At 40.5% G+C, this 22,342-nt stretch overlaps 1 protein-coding gene across 3 annotated transcripts in view; it reads left to right on the top strand.

Annotated features, from left to right (window-relative positions):
• Positions 1 to 17,539, top strand: part of RNF130 (ring finger protein 130) — a 142,105-nt gene extending 124,566 nt beyond the window's left edge. For 2 of the 3 annotated variants that reach the window (XM_025293971.2, XM_025293968.2), the window contains 4 exons: positions 2,047 to 2,143; positions 3,886 to 4,090; positions 7,308 to 7,401; positions 17,350 to 17,539. In XM_025293971.2, coding sequence (XP_025149756.1) covers positions 2,047 to 2,143; positions 3,886 to 4,090; positions 7,308 to 7,401; positions 17,350 to 17,365 — 412 coding nt within the window. In that variant the 3' untranslated portion in view covers positions 17,366 to 17,539. The remainder of the gene's footprint in view (positions 1 to 2,046; positions 2,144 to 3,885; positions 4,091 to 7,307; positions 7,402 to 17,349) is intronic. The other variant, XM_025293970.2, reaches the window with a different exon arrangement.
• Positions 17,540 to 22,342: the final 4,803 nt, after the last annotated feature.

Raw genomic sequence — 22,342 nt, 5'->3', positions numbered from 1 at the left:
TTGCAGTGAGGAGGACCTGTCATTTATGTCAGACCTAAAGGGGTCTGTATCTGAAAACAGGACTGGAGGCCTTGTTCTTATCTTTCTTAGGCCACAGCCAACACCGTCACAGCTGCTGGGGAATAATCCCCACCTCTGAGAATACCCTCCGCGGAATTCTGGGGCAAGCCTCTATCTCCCGTTCAGAGTACACTCCAGATGCAAGGAGCACTAAACAGACGTGGCAGTGTGTTATGTATACTCAATGAGTTTAGGTCTTGCCTATGGTTCGATGACTTTGACCCCTTAAGTGAAAACCTTCAGGGTTGATGAGGTTCTGATTCATTGCATTATCTAAGTTTCAGACTGTGTGTACTAAGTCACTTCAGTCGTGTCTGACTGACTGTGACCCTATGGACTGTAGCCCACCAGGCTCTTCTGTCCATGGGATTCTTCAGGCAAGAATACTGGAGTGGGTTGCCAAGCCCTCCTCCAGGGGAGATTCGCAACCCATGGATGGAACTCACATCTCATGTCTCCTGCACTGGCGGGCGGGTCCTTTACTCCCACCATTTAGTTGCCAATATCTTAATTCTTGGGCTTCTCAGGTGACTAAGTGGGTAGAGAATCCGCCTGTCATGCAGGAGATGTGGGCAGAGTCGGACACGGCTAAGCATGCACACACATCTTGATTCTTCCCCCAAAAAGTGGGCACAAGGCTACCAAGTGATGATCAGTTATTTGGGTTGAAACTGTAAGCATGAATGTTTCTTCCAAATCCCAATTAAAACAGTGAGTTTTCTAAATCTCTTACTTTTTTAAATCGAAGCTACATTTTAAAACAGGTATATATATTTTGAAAAGGTGTACATAACTACTTATAAGCTAATATATAAAGTACAAATTAACATTTAAAAAGCATATGATGGTTCAATTTGGTATCTTTCTCAAAATTTCTTTTATCTTGTCCCGAGACTGTGATTAGATAATGGTGCCTGTCCTGGCCCCTGTCTCTGCCCCTGCCCCATGGGCCAGGACTCGGGGGCTTCCTTGTGGCCTCATTTCAGGCTCTCAGAGCTACCACAGGGAGGCAGGAGGCACAGGAGCTTGAGAAATGATTCCAACAGCTCCCTCACTGTCTTTTCCCCTTTCCATAGGGCACAGGCACCTTCTTCAAGAATGCAAAACCCTCCATGACTTATTTCCAGTCACAAGGATGTGACTGTCCACTCTCTGGAATAAAAATCGCCCATCCTCTCTCCCTTCAACATCTCAGCTAAAAACTGCTGGTTAAATGTTATCTGATCCCTAAGCACAGCTCATCCCTAAAAATAGTCCCAAGTACCCTGTAACTTTACAAACATTTCACTTGGGTTGCTTAGAAGTCTTTTTGTTTTTTTCATTTCATTTACTTTTTTTTTTTACCTTTGGTTTATTTTTTTTAATTGGAGGAAAATTGCTTTACAGTGTTGTGTTGGTTTCTGCTATACAACAACATAAATCAGCCATAATCAGACATATGTCACTTCCCTCTTGAGCATCCCTCCCCTCCCCTCCCCCCCCCCCCACCCATCTAGGTACTCACAGAGTGCCAGGCTGGGCTCCCTGTCTATCTGTTTTACAAGAACTCTTTAAATCATGTTTTAAACAACATTTGAACAGAAGTCCATGAAACTAATTATATAGAGTTTAAACTCCTGGTTAATATTTAACTCCTGGTTAGTATTTTTTGAAATTCTATTTTTCTGCTTTAGATATTGGAAACAACTGATTTATAAAATATAGTTATCTTCATTCTTAGTAAATTTCCTACTTTTCCTCAAATCTTTATTTGGAATTTGGTGGAATAAAACCAAACAGCCAAATACTACTTATCAGTTCTCATTATACAGCGCTATTAACATATAAGATTGGATTTAGGAGATTTTCTGCCAGCTCTGTTTTAGTACATCCTCACTATTTGTCTCTTGGGACCAAACAGACTAACTAAAAATTTCATTTCTTTACATTTTGGCCTAAGAGGTTTTCAGGATATAATTTGTGATATAATTCTCTGTTTTTTTATAGGCATGTTTTCCACAAATCCTGCGTGGATCCCTGGCTTAGTGAACATTGTACCTGTCCTATGTGCAAACTTAATATTTTGAAGGCCCTGGGCATTGTGGTATGTTTCCTATTTTGTTAATACTTCTGTGTCGTTTTACCTCTAAGCATAACATAGCATAGGCTTTCTCTGCCAGATAGTCTTGTTGGTCCAATACTACATTTTTCCCACATCACAGTCCAGCCCCCATCAGAGAACTCATGGAAGAGCAGCTGAAGAACTGTGCCAGTCTACTTTAAAGCATGCTTCTGTTGGGTGGTAGGTGTGTGATGAAGAACTAAGGTAGAAAGAAGGATGTGATTTTCCTATATTCCAATATCTTTTTTTTTTTTAAGGAGTAGAATGTGGATTTTTAACTGTAGTCCAGTAGTAATTTTTTCTGCATTCAACATGGTATAAAACCGTGTCATTACTTATGTTTCTTCCTCTTGAATTTGGCTTTGCTCTCCTGCTGCTGCTAAGTCACTTCAGTCGTGTCCAACTCTGTGCGACCCCATAGACAGCAGCCCACCAGGCTCCCCCCTCCCCGGGATTCTCCAGGCAAGAACACTGGAGTGGGTTGCCATTTCCTTCTCCAATGCATGAAAGTGAAAAGTGAAAGTGAAGTTGCTCAGTCGTGTCCAACTCTTAGCGACCCCATGGACTGCAGCCCACCAGGCTCCTCCATCCATGGGATTTTCCAGGCAAGAGTACTGGAATGGGGTGCCATTCCCTTCTCTGGGCTTTGCTCTCCTAGATATTGGTAATTGCAGTCAGTGAGGGTAGGCAGTGCCAGCCCCGAGCAGATCTCTGACAGCTGGGTAGGGGCTTTGGTTGGGTGCCAGCCACATAGAGCACTTCAGCCATAGCCAGGTGAGCCAGCATTGACTACCTGAGGACCCTGGAGTTCTTTCAAGAGTGCTTGAATAATCTCCATATAGAGGAGAAAGTTTATGCTGACCCAACAGATGAATTCCTCATTTTAGCTTCACAGATCTGAATAATCCTATTTAAAATATGCTATCAGATGACATTTTAGAAGCAATCCAGTTAGGTAGTAGTGCCCCATTTATCCTCCCGTCTTCAAAGATCATGTCAGTGATTTGTAGTTTCTTTACCTCTTAATTTGACACTGGCCTAGATAATCCCTTCTGGTGAGGGCCATCCTTGAGACTGTCTGGCAGCATCCCTGGCCTTCCATATCCACTATTTAGTGGATGATAGTAGCCTTTAGCCCCACAGCACTCTGTTCGTCTCCCTTAGATGCTTAAATTTAAGCATTAGATGCTTAAATTTTGAAACAGGTTTTTTTAGAGTCAGAAGACTTTTCACTGTTGATCTACTCTTGGTTGTATGCTTTATGTTTTAAAGGTGAAATATATTTAAAACCTGACTAGCAAATAGATGAGGTGTTACAGAACAGTTAATAGGGTGAAAAGGATATTTTATGTTATCTGTGTTAACACATGCACCAAAGTGATACACTGCACTGATTGTCAACTGGATAATAATGATAATGAATCTCTTTGCCTGTGAGCCATCTTCACAAAAAGTTGTCCTTTATAAAGATGAAGTATCCAATTTTCTCAGTTCTACAGTGGATTTTGGCTTTCCTTTGTATCATTTTGGGGAAGAAATCATCTGTTTCTTTTAAATAAAAACTCTTGAACAAGAATGGAAAGTGTAAATGGGGCGGGGAGAAATGAGAGGAAATCACATGGAAAAAACTGATAAAATCTTTTCAACAGGATGTCAAGCATTTAGAATTTGATAAAAGGATCTGTTAATCTTACAAGCACTTTTAACCTGGAAATATTTTGCAGCCAAATTTACCGTGTACTGATAATGTAGCATTTGATATGGAAAGGCTCACCAGAACCCAAGCAGTTAACCGAAGATCGGCCCTAGGTGAGCTCGCCAGCGACAACTCCCTTGGCCTCGAGCCACTTCGCACTTCGGGGATCTCGCCTCTTCCTCAGGATGGCGAGCTCACTCCTCGAACAGGAGAGATCAACATCGCAGTAACAAGTAAGTGGGCCCTGTGCCCGGGGCGTGGGACTGGCTTGCTGCTGATATTTGACGTGTGGTGAAGAGTTGAGGCGATCGGCCACCGGGGCCAGTGACTTAAGTCTGTAACTGAGAAAGTCATGGGTGCTTTTGTTAAAACAGATATTTGTAATCATGAAACTTCCTTTCTAATAAGAAACTTGTGTATTTTTATTTGAGTAATGATTATAGTTGCCATTTGATGAGCAGTTGATCAGAGGTCTGTCGTAATAGCTGTGTTATCAGCCTGTTTTGAAGTGGTGGTGTTGCACGCAGGGATGTGAGGTGGGACGTCCGCAGTGGCACAGGTGTGCTGTGTAACTGTGAGCCCCAATGGTCTCTAGTTCCTGTGCTGCAGGAAACTTAGCAAAACACTCATCCAGAATTTGAACCTAAAACTCACAACTTTAAGAACAGTTGAGATAGCCAGTTGCTGCTCACTGTATTTTATACTTCTATGAAATTTGGCATCTTTCTTTAATTGTACAAGAGGTGTGAGAAAAGCCATAAGATAACCTACTTTTAAAAAATGTTCTGGGCTAGTTATGAATGTCATGATTGTTGAAATGTTGACAAGAAAAAAAAAAAAATGCTCTGAATGCTTTGATGGCCTTTCCAAAGTATGAGTGGGCTGGCAGGCGTGTGAGTGGACATTCACCCCATAACAAGCCAGCTGTTTTCAATCCATTCTTTGTGTTATTCTCTTCTAACAACCTTTCACCCCATCTTCCTCATCACCACTCTGGTGCTGCCTTTTTCAGTATATGCTGTGCTTGCCTATAGCTTCAAGCCCTAACCCGAATGGGACTCCTCTCAACTTCTGGGAGTCAGTAAAATGGATAAAACTATTACAAAAAGACTTCTCTCTTAAGTAGTAAGACTTGGGTGGCCTATTCAATTGATTTATACATGTTTTTAGCCAACCAGAAATTGTTAGAAAATGATTTTGCAGGTTTTATTCTCATTTGTTTAAACTCAAGGAGAGTTCGTTAAGTTATAGAATCAGTAAAACTATTCTTTGATACATTTTGGCTAATTTCTCACCATTTCCCAGTGGTTTGTTTTAACAGCATTTCATGTTTTCCTGCTTTGACATTTAGGTTTTATGGGCTAGATTTTTTTTAAATGATGTAATAATAATAAAGGAGACAAAGGTTGCCTGTTTATTAATGAATTATTGGTAGGTCTTTCATTGATCAACATTTATTGAGCACCTACTACTACATTAAGTAATTATCGCATTATATTTTATATAGAAATGTCCTCTCAAAATCTTACATTTTGATGATAAAAATATTACTTCATGTGTCAAATTAATCACCTTTAGCAAATTTGTACATGTTAAAATGAAATTCATGTGGTTAAATTAGACCAAAGCTGCTTCTCCTTTAAGCTCAAAGCTCTGTAGTGCCGTGTAACTACAGCGCACTCAGCCAGCAGCCACTGTCTGCAAGGCACCGTGCTAAACACACACTGGGGAGCACAGGGCTGACCGAGACCCTGCCTGCAGTGGGTCGGCGCTGAAGTGCCTCTGGGCCCATCGGGTGTTATTGTGATGGTGTTTACTTCTTTTTGGTTACTAATTTTTATAACTGAAATGCCATGCATGTCTGGATGCTATATTCAAAATTGGAAACATAGATGTAATTGAACTTAGTCTGCTTATCATGTATAAAAAAGTCTTAAGAAGAAAAAAATAAAGAATGCTATATTAAGCTTCTTGAAATTGATGACCAGCATCTCTTAATTTTTTTTTAAATGCCAGTATTTATTTTTTCTAATTTAAAATATATGGGGTTAAAAATGGTGGATTTTGCATGGGTTCGTGAATGTTTATTATTTTGACTTAAAAAAAAAAAAAACCTTATAAATTCACTCTGTTGATGAAGAATTTGTATTCCAAGAAGCATTGGCTGCAGTGTTATCTAAAAAGAAAGCTTGCTGTGCATTTTAATAATGTAAACCAAGATGGGCAGAGAAATGCTTATAGAACAACTCAGCATCCTGGAATCCTAAAGAACAGTTCTTCTTAACCTTTTGAAGATCACCACCTTTAAAATTCGATGAAAGTATAATAGCCTTTTTCTAGAAGAATTAGTGGGCACACACAGTGCTGCATAGCGGTAGGATCCATGGAAAGCAGATTAGAAACACCCATGTTACACGTATCTTTCACATGTAAACATTTGGCATTCCAAGTATAAATTTCTTCTCTCTGCATTATTGCAAGTGTATAGGGAATTTTACTGTGTAAAACTTTGTTAAACCAGTCCTAGTTTGTGTATACTTTAGGAAATATTTTATAGTTAAAACTTTCTAGGAAGTCAGATTGATTCTCAGGTTGTTTTTATGATTCTCAGTAAACACTGTTTTTGAAATACTACCTTGATGATACAGAGTTTGAAAAATCAAGGGAAAATATTAACTGATTTCCTAGATCTAGAAAGAAACTAGATAAAAAACCTGTAGAGTTCTGTGTACCAGAGGTTTTCATCTCTTTGATGGGCCAGGTCTCTTGTGAAAAACCTTCCCTTTCTACTTCTGCTTAATAAAGCCTTAACAGCCAGTGCTGCTTCTTAGTGGTGGAGTCGTGAAGGGTAGTCCTCTTCTTTGCAGGAGACACCAATAAGATGTCCTTTTTAAAAAAGACTCTTAAGTAAACCCACTCATAGACAAAAAGAATATAGATGAGAATGCCATGGAGGCCAGCCTGCGAATTGCTTGGAGTACCCACGAGACCTTTGGGGACCACTGTTCCATCTTTCTAAGCCTTTCTTTAGGAATGAGTGACACAAGCATGCAGAAGTGACAGATGAAGAAAAAAAGGTTATAAGTATGGCCAGTCCACTTTAGTGTCATTTAAATTAACAATTTTAAAAACGTGTCCGTGTGCCATTTTATAGACATCTTTTTACTGCACACTTTTTGGTGGCTACACCTCTCACAGACCTCAGGACCTTAACTGGAAGAAATGTTTGGGCCATGCTTTCCTTTCTCCCTTGCAGCTTTCACCACTACTTCCACTAACCTTCTGCACTTAGTAGCTCTCTGGCAAACCTCCTCCTGCTTCACTTCCTTGTGCCAGTCTTGGCTTACACCTTCGTTGACGTCTGCTTCGTTGCATTTGAGGGAAATGTTGACATCGATTTGACTTAAGTCTTCTCCCCAGAGTGATTTCCTCCCTTTCCTTTGTCAACAGAAGAATGGTTTATTATTGCCAGTTTTGGCCTCCTCAGTGCCCTCACACTCTGCTACATGATCATCAGAGCCACAGCTAGCTTGAATGCTAATGAGTAAGTAACAAATTGTTTTTTGGATTGCATGTGCCAAATGATCCCAAGAAAATATGTCATTTTCGTAAAGATCATGAGAATTGGCTTCCACCAATTTCATACTGATCCTGATGGGGTCATACCTAACAAAACAGTTTATTTCACAAACAGTAACACTGATTGGGAGTTCACTTTGTTCACTTTAGAAAAGATTTTGGGGCTTTCATTAGCCACAAGGTTAGAATAAATCAACAATGGAACAAATGCCAAGAAAAGCAGTACAGTTGTAGTATGTAGAGAATCCCCACGTCCTGATCATTGATGGGATTAGCCCCAGGGGACGAGCCCTGCATGCTCATCAAACTTTACCTGGAGTTTTATATACTTAGCTTTCGGTGGAGAACTGGCACACTGACCTATGGTTATAGGAATATGGACATTTAACCTGCAAGAAAGAAGCAATCAGAAAGATCTGTGACTTCTAAATATTAGAAAGACGATCAGGAAAAAAAATAAATAAGCATAGACTGTATTTTCATAGGACAAAATGAAGACCAGGTTACAGATAGGCAAAATTTCACCTTGGTAAAAGGAAGAACCAGTGAGATGGTTTGCTGTGGGGGTAGGGAGTGCCCTGGACCAGGAATGCAGGCAGAAGCTGAGTTTTACTTGTCAGAGCTGTTGGATGGAAAATTTGGGCTGGATAACTATTGAGGTCCAGTTTGATCCAGTGGTTTTCCAAAAGTAGCTTTCCATGGGGGTAGCTTGTTTCCATGGGGGCAGCTTTATTTGTTTTGCATTAAACTTGGGGCATTTACATTAGGATATTATTCAGTCCTTTATTTTAAGCAATATTCATGAAAACTTATTCAAGATGAAAGCATCCCTGGAACCCTGCTGAAATTTGAACTTGAATTGGTGGAGTTCCTGTGCTTTCTGTATTCTGTTATGTCCTGGCACTTTAGTTGATTAGTAACAACCAACCACGCTCATGTAATTGATTTAATTAAATGCTTATAGTCCAACTGTAGAAACAATGGGCAATACACTTCTGTTTCCAATGACGTGATTTTATTACTTCTAACTTGATCTTTTGGCTAGATACTTACAAGAAGTACCCTTTGGCATCCTTGATGTATTACATATTGAGAGGATGTCATGGTCACTTGGCAGTCTTCAGATGAGTAGTCTCAACCTCATCCAGTAGGTCACCAGCTGGCTGCTTCTCTTTGGCCCACCTGATGCAGTTTTATTTCAACATAGCACAGTGTTAACAGCTCAGACTCTAGAGTCACACATACCTGGATATGACTACCTGCTCCTCCATATTTTTCTTGTGAGACCTAGATAATATTTATCTGAAGTTCGTTTTAGTCATCCATAAAACAAGAATAATGGTAGGAGTACATCATAGGATTGTTGTAAGAATTAGCATATAAAGTGCTTAGCACAGTGCCTCGTACATAATAAGTGCTCAATAAATGTTAGCCAAAACAATTCCTCTGAGATTCTTTCAAAGTTGTATGAATAAGATGGCCATCTGTCTTTATCACTTGGCAAATGAATTTAATTTTCTTCAATGAAATAGAATACAGAATCATAAGAGCTCATGAGTGCCTGTAATCAACCCTCAGTTTGGAGGGAAATATTTATTTCTCCTGAAGTCACCTCTTTGCTTACTCCCATACCAACCCATCAGACAAGATGATAATGTAAGCCCACTTCTTAAAATTTCTCAAATGAGCAAAAACCAATCACAGCAAGTAGTTGCACACTGGGCACTTTTAGGGAATTGTTAAGTAATTTAATAGTCACCTTGCTGCCACTCAGAATTGGCCAGGTGCTCAGTTCATGTTTTAGATATTTTAGAGAATGCTCAATAGACATGTTACCTGTTGTAAGTTAGAGTTCCATTCATAAATGCATGCATGACTCAGAATCTGAGTTATAGATCTTAGATCCATGTCTTAGTCCATCCCTTCTCCCATTAGCCTTTGTAGAGGGTTGTTAGTACAGTTATTCATTTGACTATTATTTCTGTCTTAGTCAAAACCACTCTGAATGACAATTTCCATAATTCCATTTAGAGAAGTTGAGAGAGAGAGAGAGAGAGAGAGAGAGAGAGAGTGAGTGTGTGTGTGTGTGTGTGTGTGTGTGTACACACATATGGATGGATAAAAGGATGGTGACCAAATTATTAATGGTGATTTTCTTAATTTAGTAAAATTTTGGATGATGTTTTTCTCTCCTATATGCTTTTATGTGTTAACTTTTTGTAACAGTACTTAATTTTTTTAAGTCCATTTTAATTCTAGGGGATTGAAAAAAAAGATAATGGGAATTCCCCAGCAGTCCAGTGGTTAGGACTCCACACTTCCACTGTTGGGGGCCTGGGTTCGATCCCTTGTCTGGAAACTAAGATCCTACAAGCCATTCAGTGCAGTCGAAAATAAATAAATAAATACCCACTCTTATTAAGTGTCTCCTTCTCAAGAATATTGATGAAAAATTCCTATGTGATTTTAATTCTGAAAAGTTTATTTTAGCAAATAAATTTATAATTATTCTTCATTAATTCTTTGAAATCTGTCTTATTTCCCGTTTCACTTTTACCAAAAAATTGCAGTCAAAATGAGATTGCCTTTTCAATTTAATTGCTCTGTTTCAGTTTTTTGGGTACTCTCCTCCATTTCTAAGATGGTCTTCTATATGAGTAGATTCTGTCTTTTTACATGTTAATGATTTGTCTGGATATTACTAGTAAATTCCACCTTATACCATCTACCTACTATTATAGTTTGCTCTTCTAACAGTGTTACACTGAACTTGTGTACTGTGATGTCAGTAAGACTGACCCAGTCTAGCCACTGGTGAGACCCTGTGAGCGAGATCAAGCAGTGAGCAAGATCTGGGGCCAGATACAAAAGCAGGGCTGTGGAACCCAGGCAGGCCCAGGCCTCCATGGGTCATGGATTGCTGCTCACCCGGGGTTGAAAGCACTCTGCCTCCCTCACCACACTCTGCAAGTTCACCCAGGGCTTGACGATAGTGACTTAAGTTAATCAAAAGTCTATGTATCTGGGAGCACCACCTTCTATTGTGATGAAATACTCTATAAGTACTCAATCATGACTAATTGTGCTTTACTTTTTTAATACTATAAACAGATCTAGTGAATTTTGAAACTTGACAAATATAAACAGGATAGTAGTCAAAGAAGTAAATAAATGCATGGTAAATGTATTTTTATATATTAGCTTCCCAAACATTTGTTGTGCCTGAGTAAGGCTCTGAGGAGGCCTTACAAATAGCTGAGAAAAGAAGAGGAGTGAAAGGCAAGGGAGAAAAGGAAAGATATACCCATTTGAATGCAGAGTTCCAAAGAAGAGCAGGAAGAGATAAGAAAGCTATCTTAAGTGAACAATGCAAAGAAATAGAGGAAAGCAATAGAATAGGAAAGACTAGAGATCTCTTCAAGAAAATTAGAGATGCCAAAGGAATATTTCATGCAGAGATGGACACAGTACAGAACAGAAATGATATAAACCTAACAGAAGCAGAAGATACTAAGACAAAGTGGCAGGAATATACAGAAGAGCTATACAAAAAAGATCTTCATGACCCAGATAACCATGTGGTGTGATCACTCACCTAGAGCCAGACACCGTGGAGTATGAGGTCGAGTGGGCCTTAGGAAGCATCACTAAAAACAAAGCTAGTTGGAGGTGTTAGAATTCCAGCTGAGCTACTTCAAATCCTAAAAGATAATGCTATTAAAGCGCTACACTCAATATGCTAGCAAATTTGGAAAAATTTGGAAAACTCAGCTGTGGCCGCAGGACTGGAAAGGGTCAGTTTTCATTCCAATCCCAAAGAAAGGCAATGCTAAAAAATGTTCAGACTACTGCACAATTGCACTCATTTCACATGCTGCTGCTGCTGCTAAGTCACTTCAGTCGTGTCCGACCCTGTGCGACCCCATAGACGGCAGCCCACCAGGCTCCGCCGTCCCTGGGATTCTCCAGGCAAGAACACTGGAGTGGGTTGCCATTTCCTTCTCCAATGCATGAAAGTGAAAAGTGAAAGTGAAGTCGCTCAGTTGTGTCCGACTCTTAGCGACCCCATGGACTACACCCTACCAGGCTCCTCCATCCATGGGATTTTCCAGGCAAGAGTACTGGAGTGGGGTGCCATTGCCTTCTAGGATTTCACATGCCAACAAGCTCAAAATCCTTCAAGATAGACTTCAACAGTACATGAACCGAGAACTTGAAGATGTACAAGTTGGATTTAGAAAAGGCAGAGGAACCAGAGATCAAATTGCCAACATCCATTGGATCATAGAAAAAGCAAGGTAATTACAGAAAAACTTATGCTTCGTTGACTACACTAAAGCCTTTTGACTATGTGGATCACAACAAACAGTGGAAAATTCTTAAAGGGATGGGAATACCAGACCACTTTACCTGCTTCCTGAGAAACCTGTATGCAGGTCAAGAAGCAACAGTTAGAACCAGACATGAAATGATGAACTGGTTCAAATTGGGAAAGGAGTACGTGAAGGCTGTATATTGTCACCTTGCTTATTTGACTTCTGTGCAGAGTACACATCATGGGAAATGCTGGGCTGGATGAATCACAAGCTGGAATCAAGATTTCTGGGAGAAGTATCAAAAGCCTCAGATATGCAGATGATAACCACTCTAATGGCAGAAAGCAAAGAAGAACTAAAGAGCCTCTTGATGAAGGTGAAAGAGGAGAGTGAAAAAACTAGCTTAAAACTCAGCATTCAAAAACTAAGACTATGATGTCTGGTCCCATCGCTTCATGGCAAATAGATAGGGAAAAATTGGAAACAGTGACAGATTTCATTTTCTTTGGCTCCAAAATCACTGGAGACAGTGACTGCAGCCGTGAAATTTAAAAATGCTTGCTACTTGGAAGGAAAGCTATGACAAACCTAGACAGCATATTAAAAAGCATACATCACTTTACCAACAAAGTTCCCATATAGTCAAAGCTATGGTTTTTCCAGTTATGTACAGATGTGAGAGTTGGACCATGAAGGTTGAGCACCGAAGAATTGATGGCTTTCGAACTGTGATGCTGGAGAAGACTCTTCAGAGTTCCTTGGACTGCAAGGAGATCCAGTCAATCCTAAAGGAAATCAACCCTGAGTATTTATTGGAAGGACTGATGCTGAAGCTAAAGCTCGAATACTTTGGTCACCTGATACGAAGAGCAAATTCATTGGGAAAGAACCTGATGCTAGGAAAGACTGAGGACAGGAGGAGAAGGAGGGGACAGGATGAGATGGTTGGATGGCATCATCAGCTCAATGGACATGGGTTTGAGCAAGCTTCGGGAGATAGTGAAGGACAGGGAAGCCTGCTGTGTTGCAGGCCATGCTTCGCAAAAGTCAGACACAAGTGAGCAACTGAACAAGTTACATTGAACTTCAATTCCCAAAGTATGTTTTCTGCTATGTTTTATTATTTAAGTAAACCTTGTTAAATCTCAATGTTTACCAGCTTACGTTTACATAAATCTATTTTTCCCTCAACATAAGTAAAGTAAATATTTATTTGAAATGTTTTTATTTGAGGAATAAGTTATAAGATGTGGATGATGTAGGAGAGATTTTGAGTTGACTGGGCAGTTCAACTAGGTATTCTCTACAGCCCTTTCTTAGTTCCTGGATTCTGATGCATAGAAATCATGTTCTGAGATTTGCAGAGGGGTGTAGACTAGCATTTAAGATTCAGACAGTCTCAGCAGGAGGAAATGAATCTGATGTGCTTGACTTGTTGAAAGAATGGGAGCAAATTTGAAATCCTGTAGCGTAATTGAAGACCAAGAAGTCCTAGCTCTGCAGCAAGTCCATTGGGCTTCAGTGTTCTTTTTGAGCGGTCCTCCTCTGAGTTGTTGTGGTAGAAATATATAGGCCAGGTCAAAGGAATTGATGTTTCTGTTTTACTCTCTACTAAGAGTATTTCAGTATTTCTGAATTGTTTTGCTCAAGCTTTTTTAAGAGGAACATTGACATATTTCAATATAAAAGTATCTGAAAACTTAATCATTTCATACTTTGGGGATATTTACCTTAGAAAAGAGGAGACTGAGGTGAAGTAAGAGGTGTTCTCAAGTATTTGGGGGACTTTCAAAGGTGAGAACAGCTACTGTTGATTGTGTGCCTACCAAGACCTTACTGCTTTGTGGGACTCCGTTATTACCCACATTGCCCCCAGTTAATACTTGTAGTAGTCCCATGGTGACTAACCAGTGCCTACAGAGGGTAATACTTCCTGTGTAGCTCTGGAGACATCTACAGCGAGGTAGGTTTCCCTTTAATGTAAGGAAGAACTTCCTGCCAGTAAGAATTGTCCCTCCATGAAAATGAGCTGTCTTAAAAGCTAATGAGCCTGCCAGGAGTTGCTTATTCAGACGGAAACTACAAGGCAGGAGCTGTATGGAGGCAGATCTTGGGTCAGATTGGAGAAGGCAGTGGCACCCCACTCCAGTACCCTTGCCTTGAGAATCCCATGGATGGAGGAGCCTGGTGGGCTGTAGTCCATGGTGTCGCGAAGAGTCGGGCACGACTGAGCGACTTCACTTTCACTTTTCACTTTCATGCATTGGAGAAGGAAATGGCAACCCACTCCAGTGTTCTTGCCTGGAGAATCCCAGGGACGGCGGAGCCTGGTGGGCTGCCATCTATGGGGTCGGACATGACTGAAGCGGCTTAGCAGCAGCTGCAGCTTGAGTCAGACAGAAGTTCTAAGACTCCTAGTTCTCAGAGTTCCTCTTGAATTGTCTGTCCTAAATGATCCCTTCCTGGGAGAGATCAAAACAACGGTCTCAGCTGGCTACCCCTTATCGAATCTTCAGGGTCAAGCAGTGTTTTTAAAACTTTTTAAAATCATCTCCTACTGTAAGAAATACATTTTCTATTGTGACCCAGTACTCCCACATGTATGACTGAAACAGAAATTCCACAGTTTTCCTTACTACACACAGATCTTTTCTTCTCTGTGGTTTCTTGTTGTTAATATGGGTCACGAACTCCTGCATTGATTTTATAATCCATTAATGGGTTGCCGCCTGCAATTTGAGAAACACTGAGTTGAAGAATTTTAAATTTTTAGTTCTCAATCTAATAACTTCTTTTTTTTTTCCACTGTGCTAGGTCTTGGTTACTGTGTGCAGGCTTTCTCTAGTCGCAGCAAGCAGGGGCTACTCTCTGACTGTGGTACACAGGCTACTTCTTGCAGCGGCTTTTCTTGTTGCAGAGCACAGGCTTTAGGGCCCAGGCTTCAGCAGTTGTGGCTCCCAGGCTCTAGAGCACAGGCTCAGTAGTTGAGGTGCGTGGACTTAGTTACGCGTGGAATCTTCCCAGCCTGGGGATCAAACCCATGTCCCCTGCTTTAGCAGGCAGATTCTTTTCTTCTTTTTTAATTCTTTTATTTTGCTCTTCCCAGCATCACCTGAGATATACATTTTTTTACATTGGAAAAGACCCTGTTGCTGGGAAAGACTGAGGGCAGGAGGAGAAGGGGACAACAGAGGATGAGATGGTTGGATGGCATCACCGACTCAGCAGACATGAGTTTGAGCAAACTCTGGGAGATAGTGAAGGACAGGGGAGCCTGGTGTGCTGCAGTCCATGGGGTTGCAAGGAGTTGGACACAACATAGTGACTACACAACAACACCACATTCCTTTGATGGCAGGGTTGTGGGTTCACTTTACATTCTGAGCAGGCTGACTCTTAACCACTGGGCCATCTGGGAAGTCCTCAACCTAATAACTTGCTCACACTGGCACACATATCTGATTGTTTATTTTCCTGAGACAGCTTTTTTTGTAGGAGTGTCAGCAAATACTTGTCCCCAGCCTCACCATGAATAGTCTTCTTTCTTTGAGCATTTAGTTCTCCTTTTAGCCACAGTAAGCCCGAGATACGAACACAAAGGAGTAACCTGAGGCCCAGAGGGGCTGAGTGACCTCCAAGAAATGCCATGGGAGGAAGGGCCTGGGATTCCAGCCCAGTACTTCTGGTTCCAAGTCTTTACACTGCTTTTCTTTGACTACTCCAGAGGGCCATTTAAGGGTTCCGAATAATATGGTTGAAAAAGATAAATTTGGTTTTCAAAAAACTTAGTGACAAAAAAGAAGATTAAAGCAGCAGAACCTGTGATTGGGCGTCTGTCTTGTCTTTGTCGGGCTTTTTATTTTTCAGAAGTGCCTTTAATGTTTGGCTTCATCGGGTTTTTTTTTTAATACTTACATGTGTTAGTCATTCATTCATGTCCAACTCTTTGCAACTCCATGGACTGTAGCCCACCCAACTCCTCTGTCCATGGAATTCTCCAGACAAGCATACTGGAGTGAGGTGCCATTCCCTTCTCCAGGGTATCTTCCCAACCCGGGATTGAACCTGGGTCTCCTGCATTGCAGGTAGATTCCTTACTGTCTGAACCACCAGGGAAGCCCCATAATTACTTAGAAAGGCAGCAAAAAAAATAAGTTTAAAAATCTTGACTCACCCATTAAAAGTCCCTATGCCTACTGAGGAAATATTATAAAAACAATGTGTCATATTAAATATAAACTGTAATAAACAAGTGTAGAGCCTCATTCACAGTTTCTCTGAATGACCCTAACCCTAAGCCTTCCTTCCATTTGTGAGGCACCATCTCCCAGCTTGAGGCACCAGGCCTGCCCTGCAGGAGCCCTGGGGTGACGGGCTGCAGCGCTCTCTGTACCCAGTGCTGTACCTGTGCCAGGGCAGTATGGCATGAGTACCACACAGAAGCAGAGGAGCTCCCGCTCCTCCCCTGAGGGAGGCAAAAAGGCTTCCTGGAGGAAGTGACTTAGAAACCAGGCCAGGCTTCATTAAAACAAAGGTGAGGAAAAAGCACGGCAGGTTCAAGGAGTTGTGTGGTTTGATGTGTCTACTGTAGGTGATGGCGGAAGTAGGCAGACTATGGAACTTGGACTGTGGGGTTTTTTTGGTTTTTTTTGGTAACCAGCAGGTTATGTCTAAGGCTTTTCGGTAAAAAGAAAATTGCTAATGACTGAGAAATTGCTTTGGCATGGTAGAGACCAAAAGCAAGAAGGTAGGTTAGGTAAAAATACGGAGCTGAAGGAGAAAGTCAGGACGATGGGGAAGAGATAAGATAGGAAATGCTGGAGAACTGTATGATGACCAAAGAGTAAGTGATTTGGATCCCAAGTGTGGATCTGGAACTCAACAGGCAGAAAAGAGAGCAGAACTGAAGATAAGGTATATAGAAACCAGAGCAATGATCCAGACTCTAGAAGGGTTGAGGAAGCCAGAGCAGTCCCACACTGCCAGGCTACAGAGGGACAGCATTAGCCTGAGGGTAATGCAGGAAACTTCAGATGTCAGGTACCTTCAGGCACCTGGTTTAGGGGGAGACACACACACACACACACACACACACACACACACACAAAATACACGCACATTAAATCCGTGAGTTCCTGTAAGAAAGCCTTACCCCTGGGAGTCCATACTCCTCAAATCTTATTTCAAAATAAATAAAGACATGTTTGTTTGAGGTATAAAGGGAGAGCATATTTTAAAGACAGCAGCTACAGATCTCAGGGCCTTCGGCATTTAGAACATGCGTTCAAACCAGGACAAGTTGTAAATTGTATAATTGTCCCTACATTTTTTAAACAAAATGCTATTAACCTGTACTTTCCCCTGCCTTCCTTTTGGAAGTACTAACACACTTTTAAGTGATTGAGCCACCTAACCGCAGATCTGAAGCTGCTGAGTTCAGGAAATGCTGATAGCTTACTGGCTTGACCAAACTGCTCTGGGAAATACTTGAGGACAACCCAGCCCACCATTCAGTTAGAATTACTTTCTGTTTTAAAAATTTGACAAATACCCTTTAACTAATTCTTGACCTCTCTTTTTCTCCTTTTATTCCATAGGGTAGAATGGTTTTGAAGAAAGAAAAACACTGCTTTCTGACTGATTGCCTTGAAGGAAAAAAGAACCTATTTTTGTGCATCATTTACCAATCATGCCACACAAGCATTTATTTTTAGTACATTTTATTTTTTCATAAAATTGCTAATGCCAAAGCTTTGTATTAAAATAAATAAATAATAAAATTAAAAAGCTGTGTTGTCGAGTATTATTCAACCACTTGTGTTTGGAAGGCTGATTGGGAGATCACGTACCCATTTCATTTGTGTATGTTTCAGAGACAGAAGGTGCTCATACTCTCCAGGGGAGGAACAGCAATGCTATTTCTTTTGATATTTTTATGTTGGCTCCTGCAGTTTCCAGATAGGACCCAGGTGTGGAGACACCCTGTGTAGCGATGCCCCCTCGGGCCTTGAAATGACTTACTCCATTTTATTTTCTTCAAGATTGCCATTCACTCTCTGGTACTTTCTTAATTGTTTATGGTCGATCTGCCTCCTCCAGCATGTCAGCTCCACAGCCACAGGGACATTCAACTGTGTCTTTTCCCGCTGTAGCCCTGGTACCTAGTAATGTGCTTTGCACATAGTAAGTGCTCAATAAATACTTGGTGAGATGAAAGGATGAGTGTACAAAAAATTTTCCGAAATCCATGCTGTTAGTAATAAATTGTATCTGTCCGAGATTTTTTACCTAGTGTACGCAGTGTTCTGTGCAGGCGGGCGTGCTGTGCTTCATCTGTGGCTGCACGGTGGCACGCTCTGGTTGTGGTGAGCGGGGGCTCGTCGTTGCAGTACCCGGGCTTCTCACTGCTTGCTTTCTCCTGATGCAGAGCCCAGGCTCTAGATCTCAGGCTCAGGAGTTGTGGCCCACGGCTTAGTTGCTCTGCAGCATGTGGAATCTTCCTGCATCCGGGGTCAAACTTGTGTCCCCTGTTTTGGCTGGCAAATTCTTAACCATTGGACCACTGGGGATGTCCTGTATCCTTTTAAAAACAGTAAATTCTAAAGTTGGATGAGAATAATTTTACATGTGTAAATGTAATTTTTTGCATTATTTGTAAGAAAGCTGTTGACACACTTTGTTATATGAATCAATATGATAAACTTGAAGGGATTATCAGGATGTGTAGCTGTTTTGAGCAGTCAGTTCCCAAGCTTCCAGCTCAGCATACCTCAGTTGAGAGTATTCCCATTAGTAACAGACCCACTGGAGCAGTCATACTTACCTCAGTAGGGGGCTGAAGATTCTTTTTTTAATTAAGATATAAATCATATACCATGAAATTTACCCTTTTAAAGGTAAGCTATTTCCGAGGTTTTTCAGCATATTCACAAAGCTGTACAACCATCGCAACTGTCTTAATTCCAGAACATTTTTATCATCCCAGAAAGAAGCCTCATACCCTTTCACCCCTGCCAGCCCAGAAACCACTCATCTACTCTGTCTCTAAGGATTTGCTTGTTCTAGGCATTTTGTATAAATAGAATCATTCACTACGTGGGTTCAATATTTGGGTTCTTTCACTTCCTATAATGTTTCAAAGTTCATCCATTTGCAGCAGTATCAATACTTTGTTCTTTTTTGTAACTGAATAATATTCCATTGTGTGAACGGGTTAGTTGCTCAGTCGTGTCCAACCCTTTGTGACCCCATGGACTATAGCCCGCCAGGCTCCTCTGTCCATGGAATTCTCCAGGCAAGAATACTGGAATGGGTTGCCATTTCCTTCTCAGGGGATCTTCCCAATACAGGGATGGAACCTGGCTCTCCTGCATTGCAAGCAGATTCTTTACCATCAAGCCACCAGAAAAGCCCCATTTCATTGTGTGGATAGATAGATAGGTAGATAGATACTGCATTTTGTTCATCCATCCATTGATGGATGTTGTGGGTTGTTTCCACATTTTGTCTTTTATGAATGGTTCTATCAATATGTATACTCAGATTTTCGTGTGAATGTATCTTTAATTCTCTTGGATATATCCCTAGGAGTAGAATTGCCGGAGTAGATGTTAACTCTAGGTTTAACTTGTTGAAAAACAACCAGACTGACCTCCAGGCAGCTGCACAATCTCACTTTCCTGCCAGCAATGTACAGGTGCTCCTGTTTCTCTGCCTCCTCACCAGTGCATATTTTCGTTTTTCTAAAAAAATTTGCCATGTCTAGTGGGTTTGAAGTGGCACCTCATTGTGGCTTTGATTTGCATTTTTCTCCCTGGCAAGAATACTGGAGAGTCCCATGGACAGAGGAGCCTAGCGGGCTGCAGTCTGTAGGGTCTCAAAGAGTCAGAGACAGCTGAAGTGACTGAGCACGCACGCACGAAAAATTCTAAGGACGTTGAACATCTCTCGTGTGCCTGTTGGCTACTTGAGTATCTTCTTTGGAGAAATGTCTCTTCAAGTCCTTTGCCCATTTTTAATTGAATTATTTGTCTTTTTATTATTGTGTTCTAAGAGTTCTTTATAAAATCCAGATCCGAGGCCCTTATCAGGCTTCCCTGGTGGCTCAGATGGTAAAGAATCCACCTGCCATGTGGGAGACCTGGGTTCAATCCCTTGGTTGGGAAGATACCTTGGAGGAGGGCATGGCAGCCCACTCTGGTATTCTTGCCTGGAGAATCCCATGGACAGAGGAGCCTGGTGGGCTATAGTCTGTGGGGTCACAAAGAGTCGGACACGACTGAGTGTTAACTAAGCACAGGCCCTTATCAAATATATGATTTGCAGATATTTTTCTCCTGTAAGTTCTCTATTCACTTTCTTGAGAGTATCTTTTGAAGTACAAGTTTTTCTGTTTTGGGGGTTTCTGTGGGGGACTCCAATCAGTCTATTTTTTGTTTGGTTTGTGTTTTGGGAGTCATATCTAAGAAACCATTGCCTAATTCAAGGTCACAGAGACTTCCAAGAGTGTTATAGCTCTTATATTTAGTTGTCTCATCCTTTTTGAGTTAATATATGTATATGGTGTGAGGTAGAAGTCCAACTTCTTTTTTTTTTTTGCATGTTGGATATTTATTGTCCCAGTACCATTTGTTGACAAGGTTATTCTTTTTTCCCAGATGAGTCGAGGCACTCTTGTCAAAAGTCAGTTAAGCATAATACATGGATTTATTTCTGGACTCTGGGTTCTATTTTATTGGTCCCTATGCCTGTCCTTGTGCCAGGATCACATGGTATTGATTATTGTTACTTTGCAGTAAGTTAGAAATTGGGAAGTGTGAGTCCTCCAACTTGGTTTTCTGTTTTTTTCTCCCAAGATTGTTTTGGCTGTTCAGAACATTGCATTTCCTTGCATTTTCATATGAATTTACAACAGTTTTTAATATCTGCCAAAAAAAAAAAAAACCACCTGGGATGTTGATAGGGATTAACCTTAATTTGCAAGTCATTTTCAGGTGGTAGAGTTATCTTAGCCACCTTTATCCTTGCAACCTTGCTAAACTCAGTTACTAGGTCTAATAGTTTTCCAGTGGATGCCTTAGAATTTTCTATGTGCAAGATTGTATCTGCAAAGAGAGATCGTTTCACTTTTTCATTTCCAGTCAGGCTGCCTGTTATTTCGTTTTCTTGTTGAATTGCTCCTGGCTAGAGCTTTCATCAGTGGAATGTTGAGTAGAAGTGACACAAGCAGACATCCATGTTTTGTTCCTGATCTTAAGGGAAAAGCTTTCACCCTGTCACCGTTGAGGATGATGTTAGCTGTGGGATTTTCGTTGACATCCTTTTATCAGGTTGAAAAGTTCCCTGTTGCTTCTAGCTTGTTGAATGTTTTTATCATAACATTGATAAACATTAACTTTTTATCATAACATAACACAAGTTTACTTTTCCTATGCCTGCCTGTTAAGATGATTATGTGGTTTTTGTCTTTTATTCTATTAATATGGCATATCACATTAATTGATTTTCATATGTTGAACCAACCGTACATTCCTGAGATAAATCCCAGCTGGTCGTAATGGGATTATGTTTTTATAAGTTTCAGGACTCAAGTGGCTAGTATTTTGCTGAGCGTTTTTGTGTCTACATTCAATGAGGGATATCGGTCTGTAATTTTCTCGTGATGTCTTTCTCTGACTTGTTATCAGTGTGATGCTAGCCTTAATTACGAAGTGTTTCCTTCTCTCTTGTTTTTTGAAAGCGTTTGAAAAGAATTGGTGTTAATTCTTAACTGGTAGAATTCACTGGTAAAGCCATCTGGTCATGGTCTTTGCTTTGTGGGAAGTTTTTTGATTACTGATATACTCTCTTCTTTTAGGCCTATTCAGGTGTTCTGTTCTCAGTAAGTCAGTTTCAGTCATTTGTGTCTCTAGGAATTTGTCCATTTCATCTAGGTTATCTAGATGAAATTAGATTACCTGGCATAAAGTTGTCCATAAGATTCCCTTATAATCCTTTTTATTTCTTCAATGTCAATAGTAATGTCACCTCTTTCATTTCTGATTTTAGTAGCTCGAGTTCTTTTTGCCTGGTCAAAAGCATATGCACTGAACATTTATGCATGGTTTAGCTAGTTATAACTAGATAAAGGTTTGTAAATTTTTATCTTTTCAAGGAACCAACTTTTGGTTTTATTGCTTTGTTTATTTTTCTACTCTATTTTATTAATTTTCACTCACATCTTTATTATTTTCTCCTTTCTGCTTACTTTGGGTTTAATTTTTTCTTCTCTTAAAGTGAAGATTATGTTATTGATTTCAGATCTTTCCTTTTTAATATATACATTTTAGCTATAAATTTCTCTGAAGCACAGTTTCACCCATCCATACGTTTTGGTATGTTTTGGCTTGTATATCATTTATCTTAAGAATATGTTCTAATTTCCATTACGATTTTTCTTTTGACCCATTGGCTGTTTAGGACTGTGTTCTTTAAATCCCACATATTTAGTAATTTCCCAAATTTCCTTCTGTTGTAGAGTTCTAACTTCTTTCCATTTTGGTTGGACAACGTATTTTGTATGACTTCAATCATTTTAAGTATATTGAGGCT

The sequence above is a fragment of the Bubalus bubalis genome, chromosome 9, assembly GCF_019923935.1.
Source record: "Bubalus bubalis isolate 160015118507 breed Murrah chromosome 9, NDDB_SH_1, whole genome shotgun sequence".
NCBI classification, from domain to species: domain Eukaryota; kingdom Metazoa; phylum Chordata; class Mammalia; order Artiodactyla; family Bovidae; genus Bubalus; species Bubalus bubalis.
This window is presented reverse-complemented; position numbering and strand designations above follow the sequence as displayed.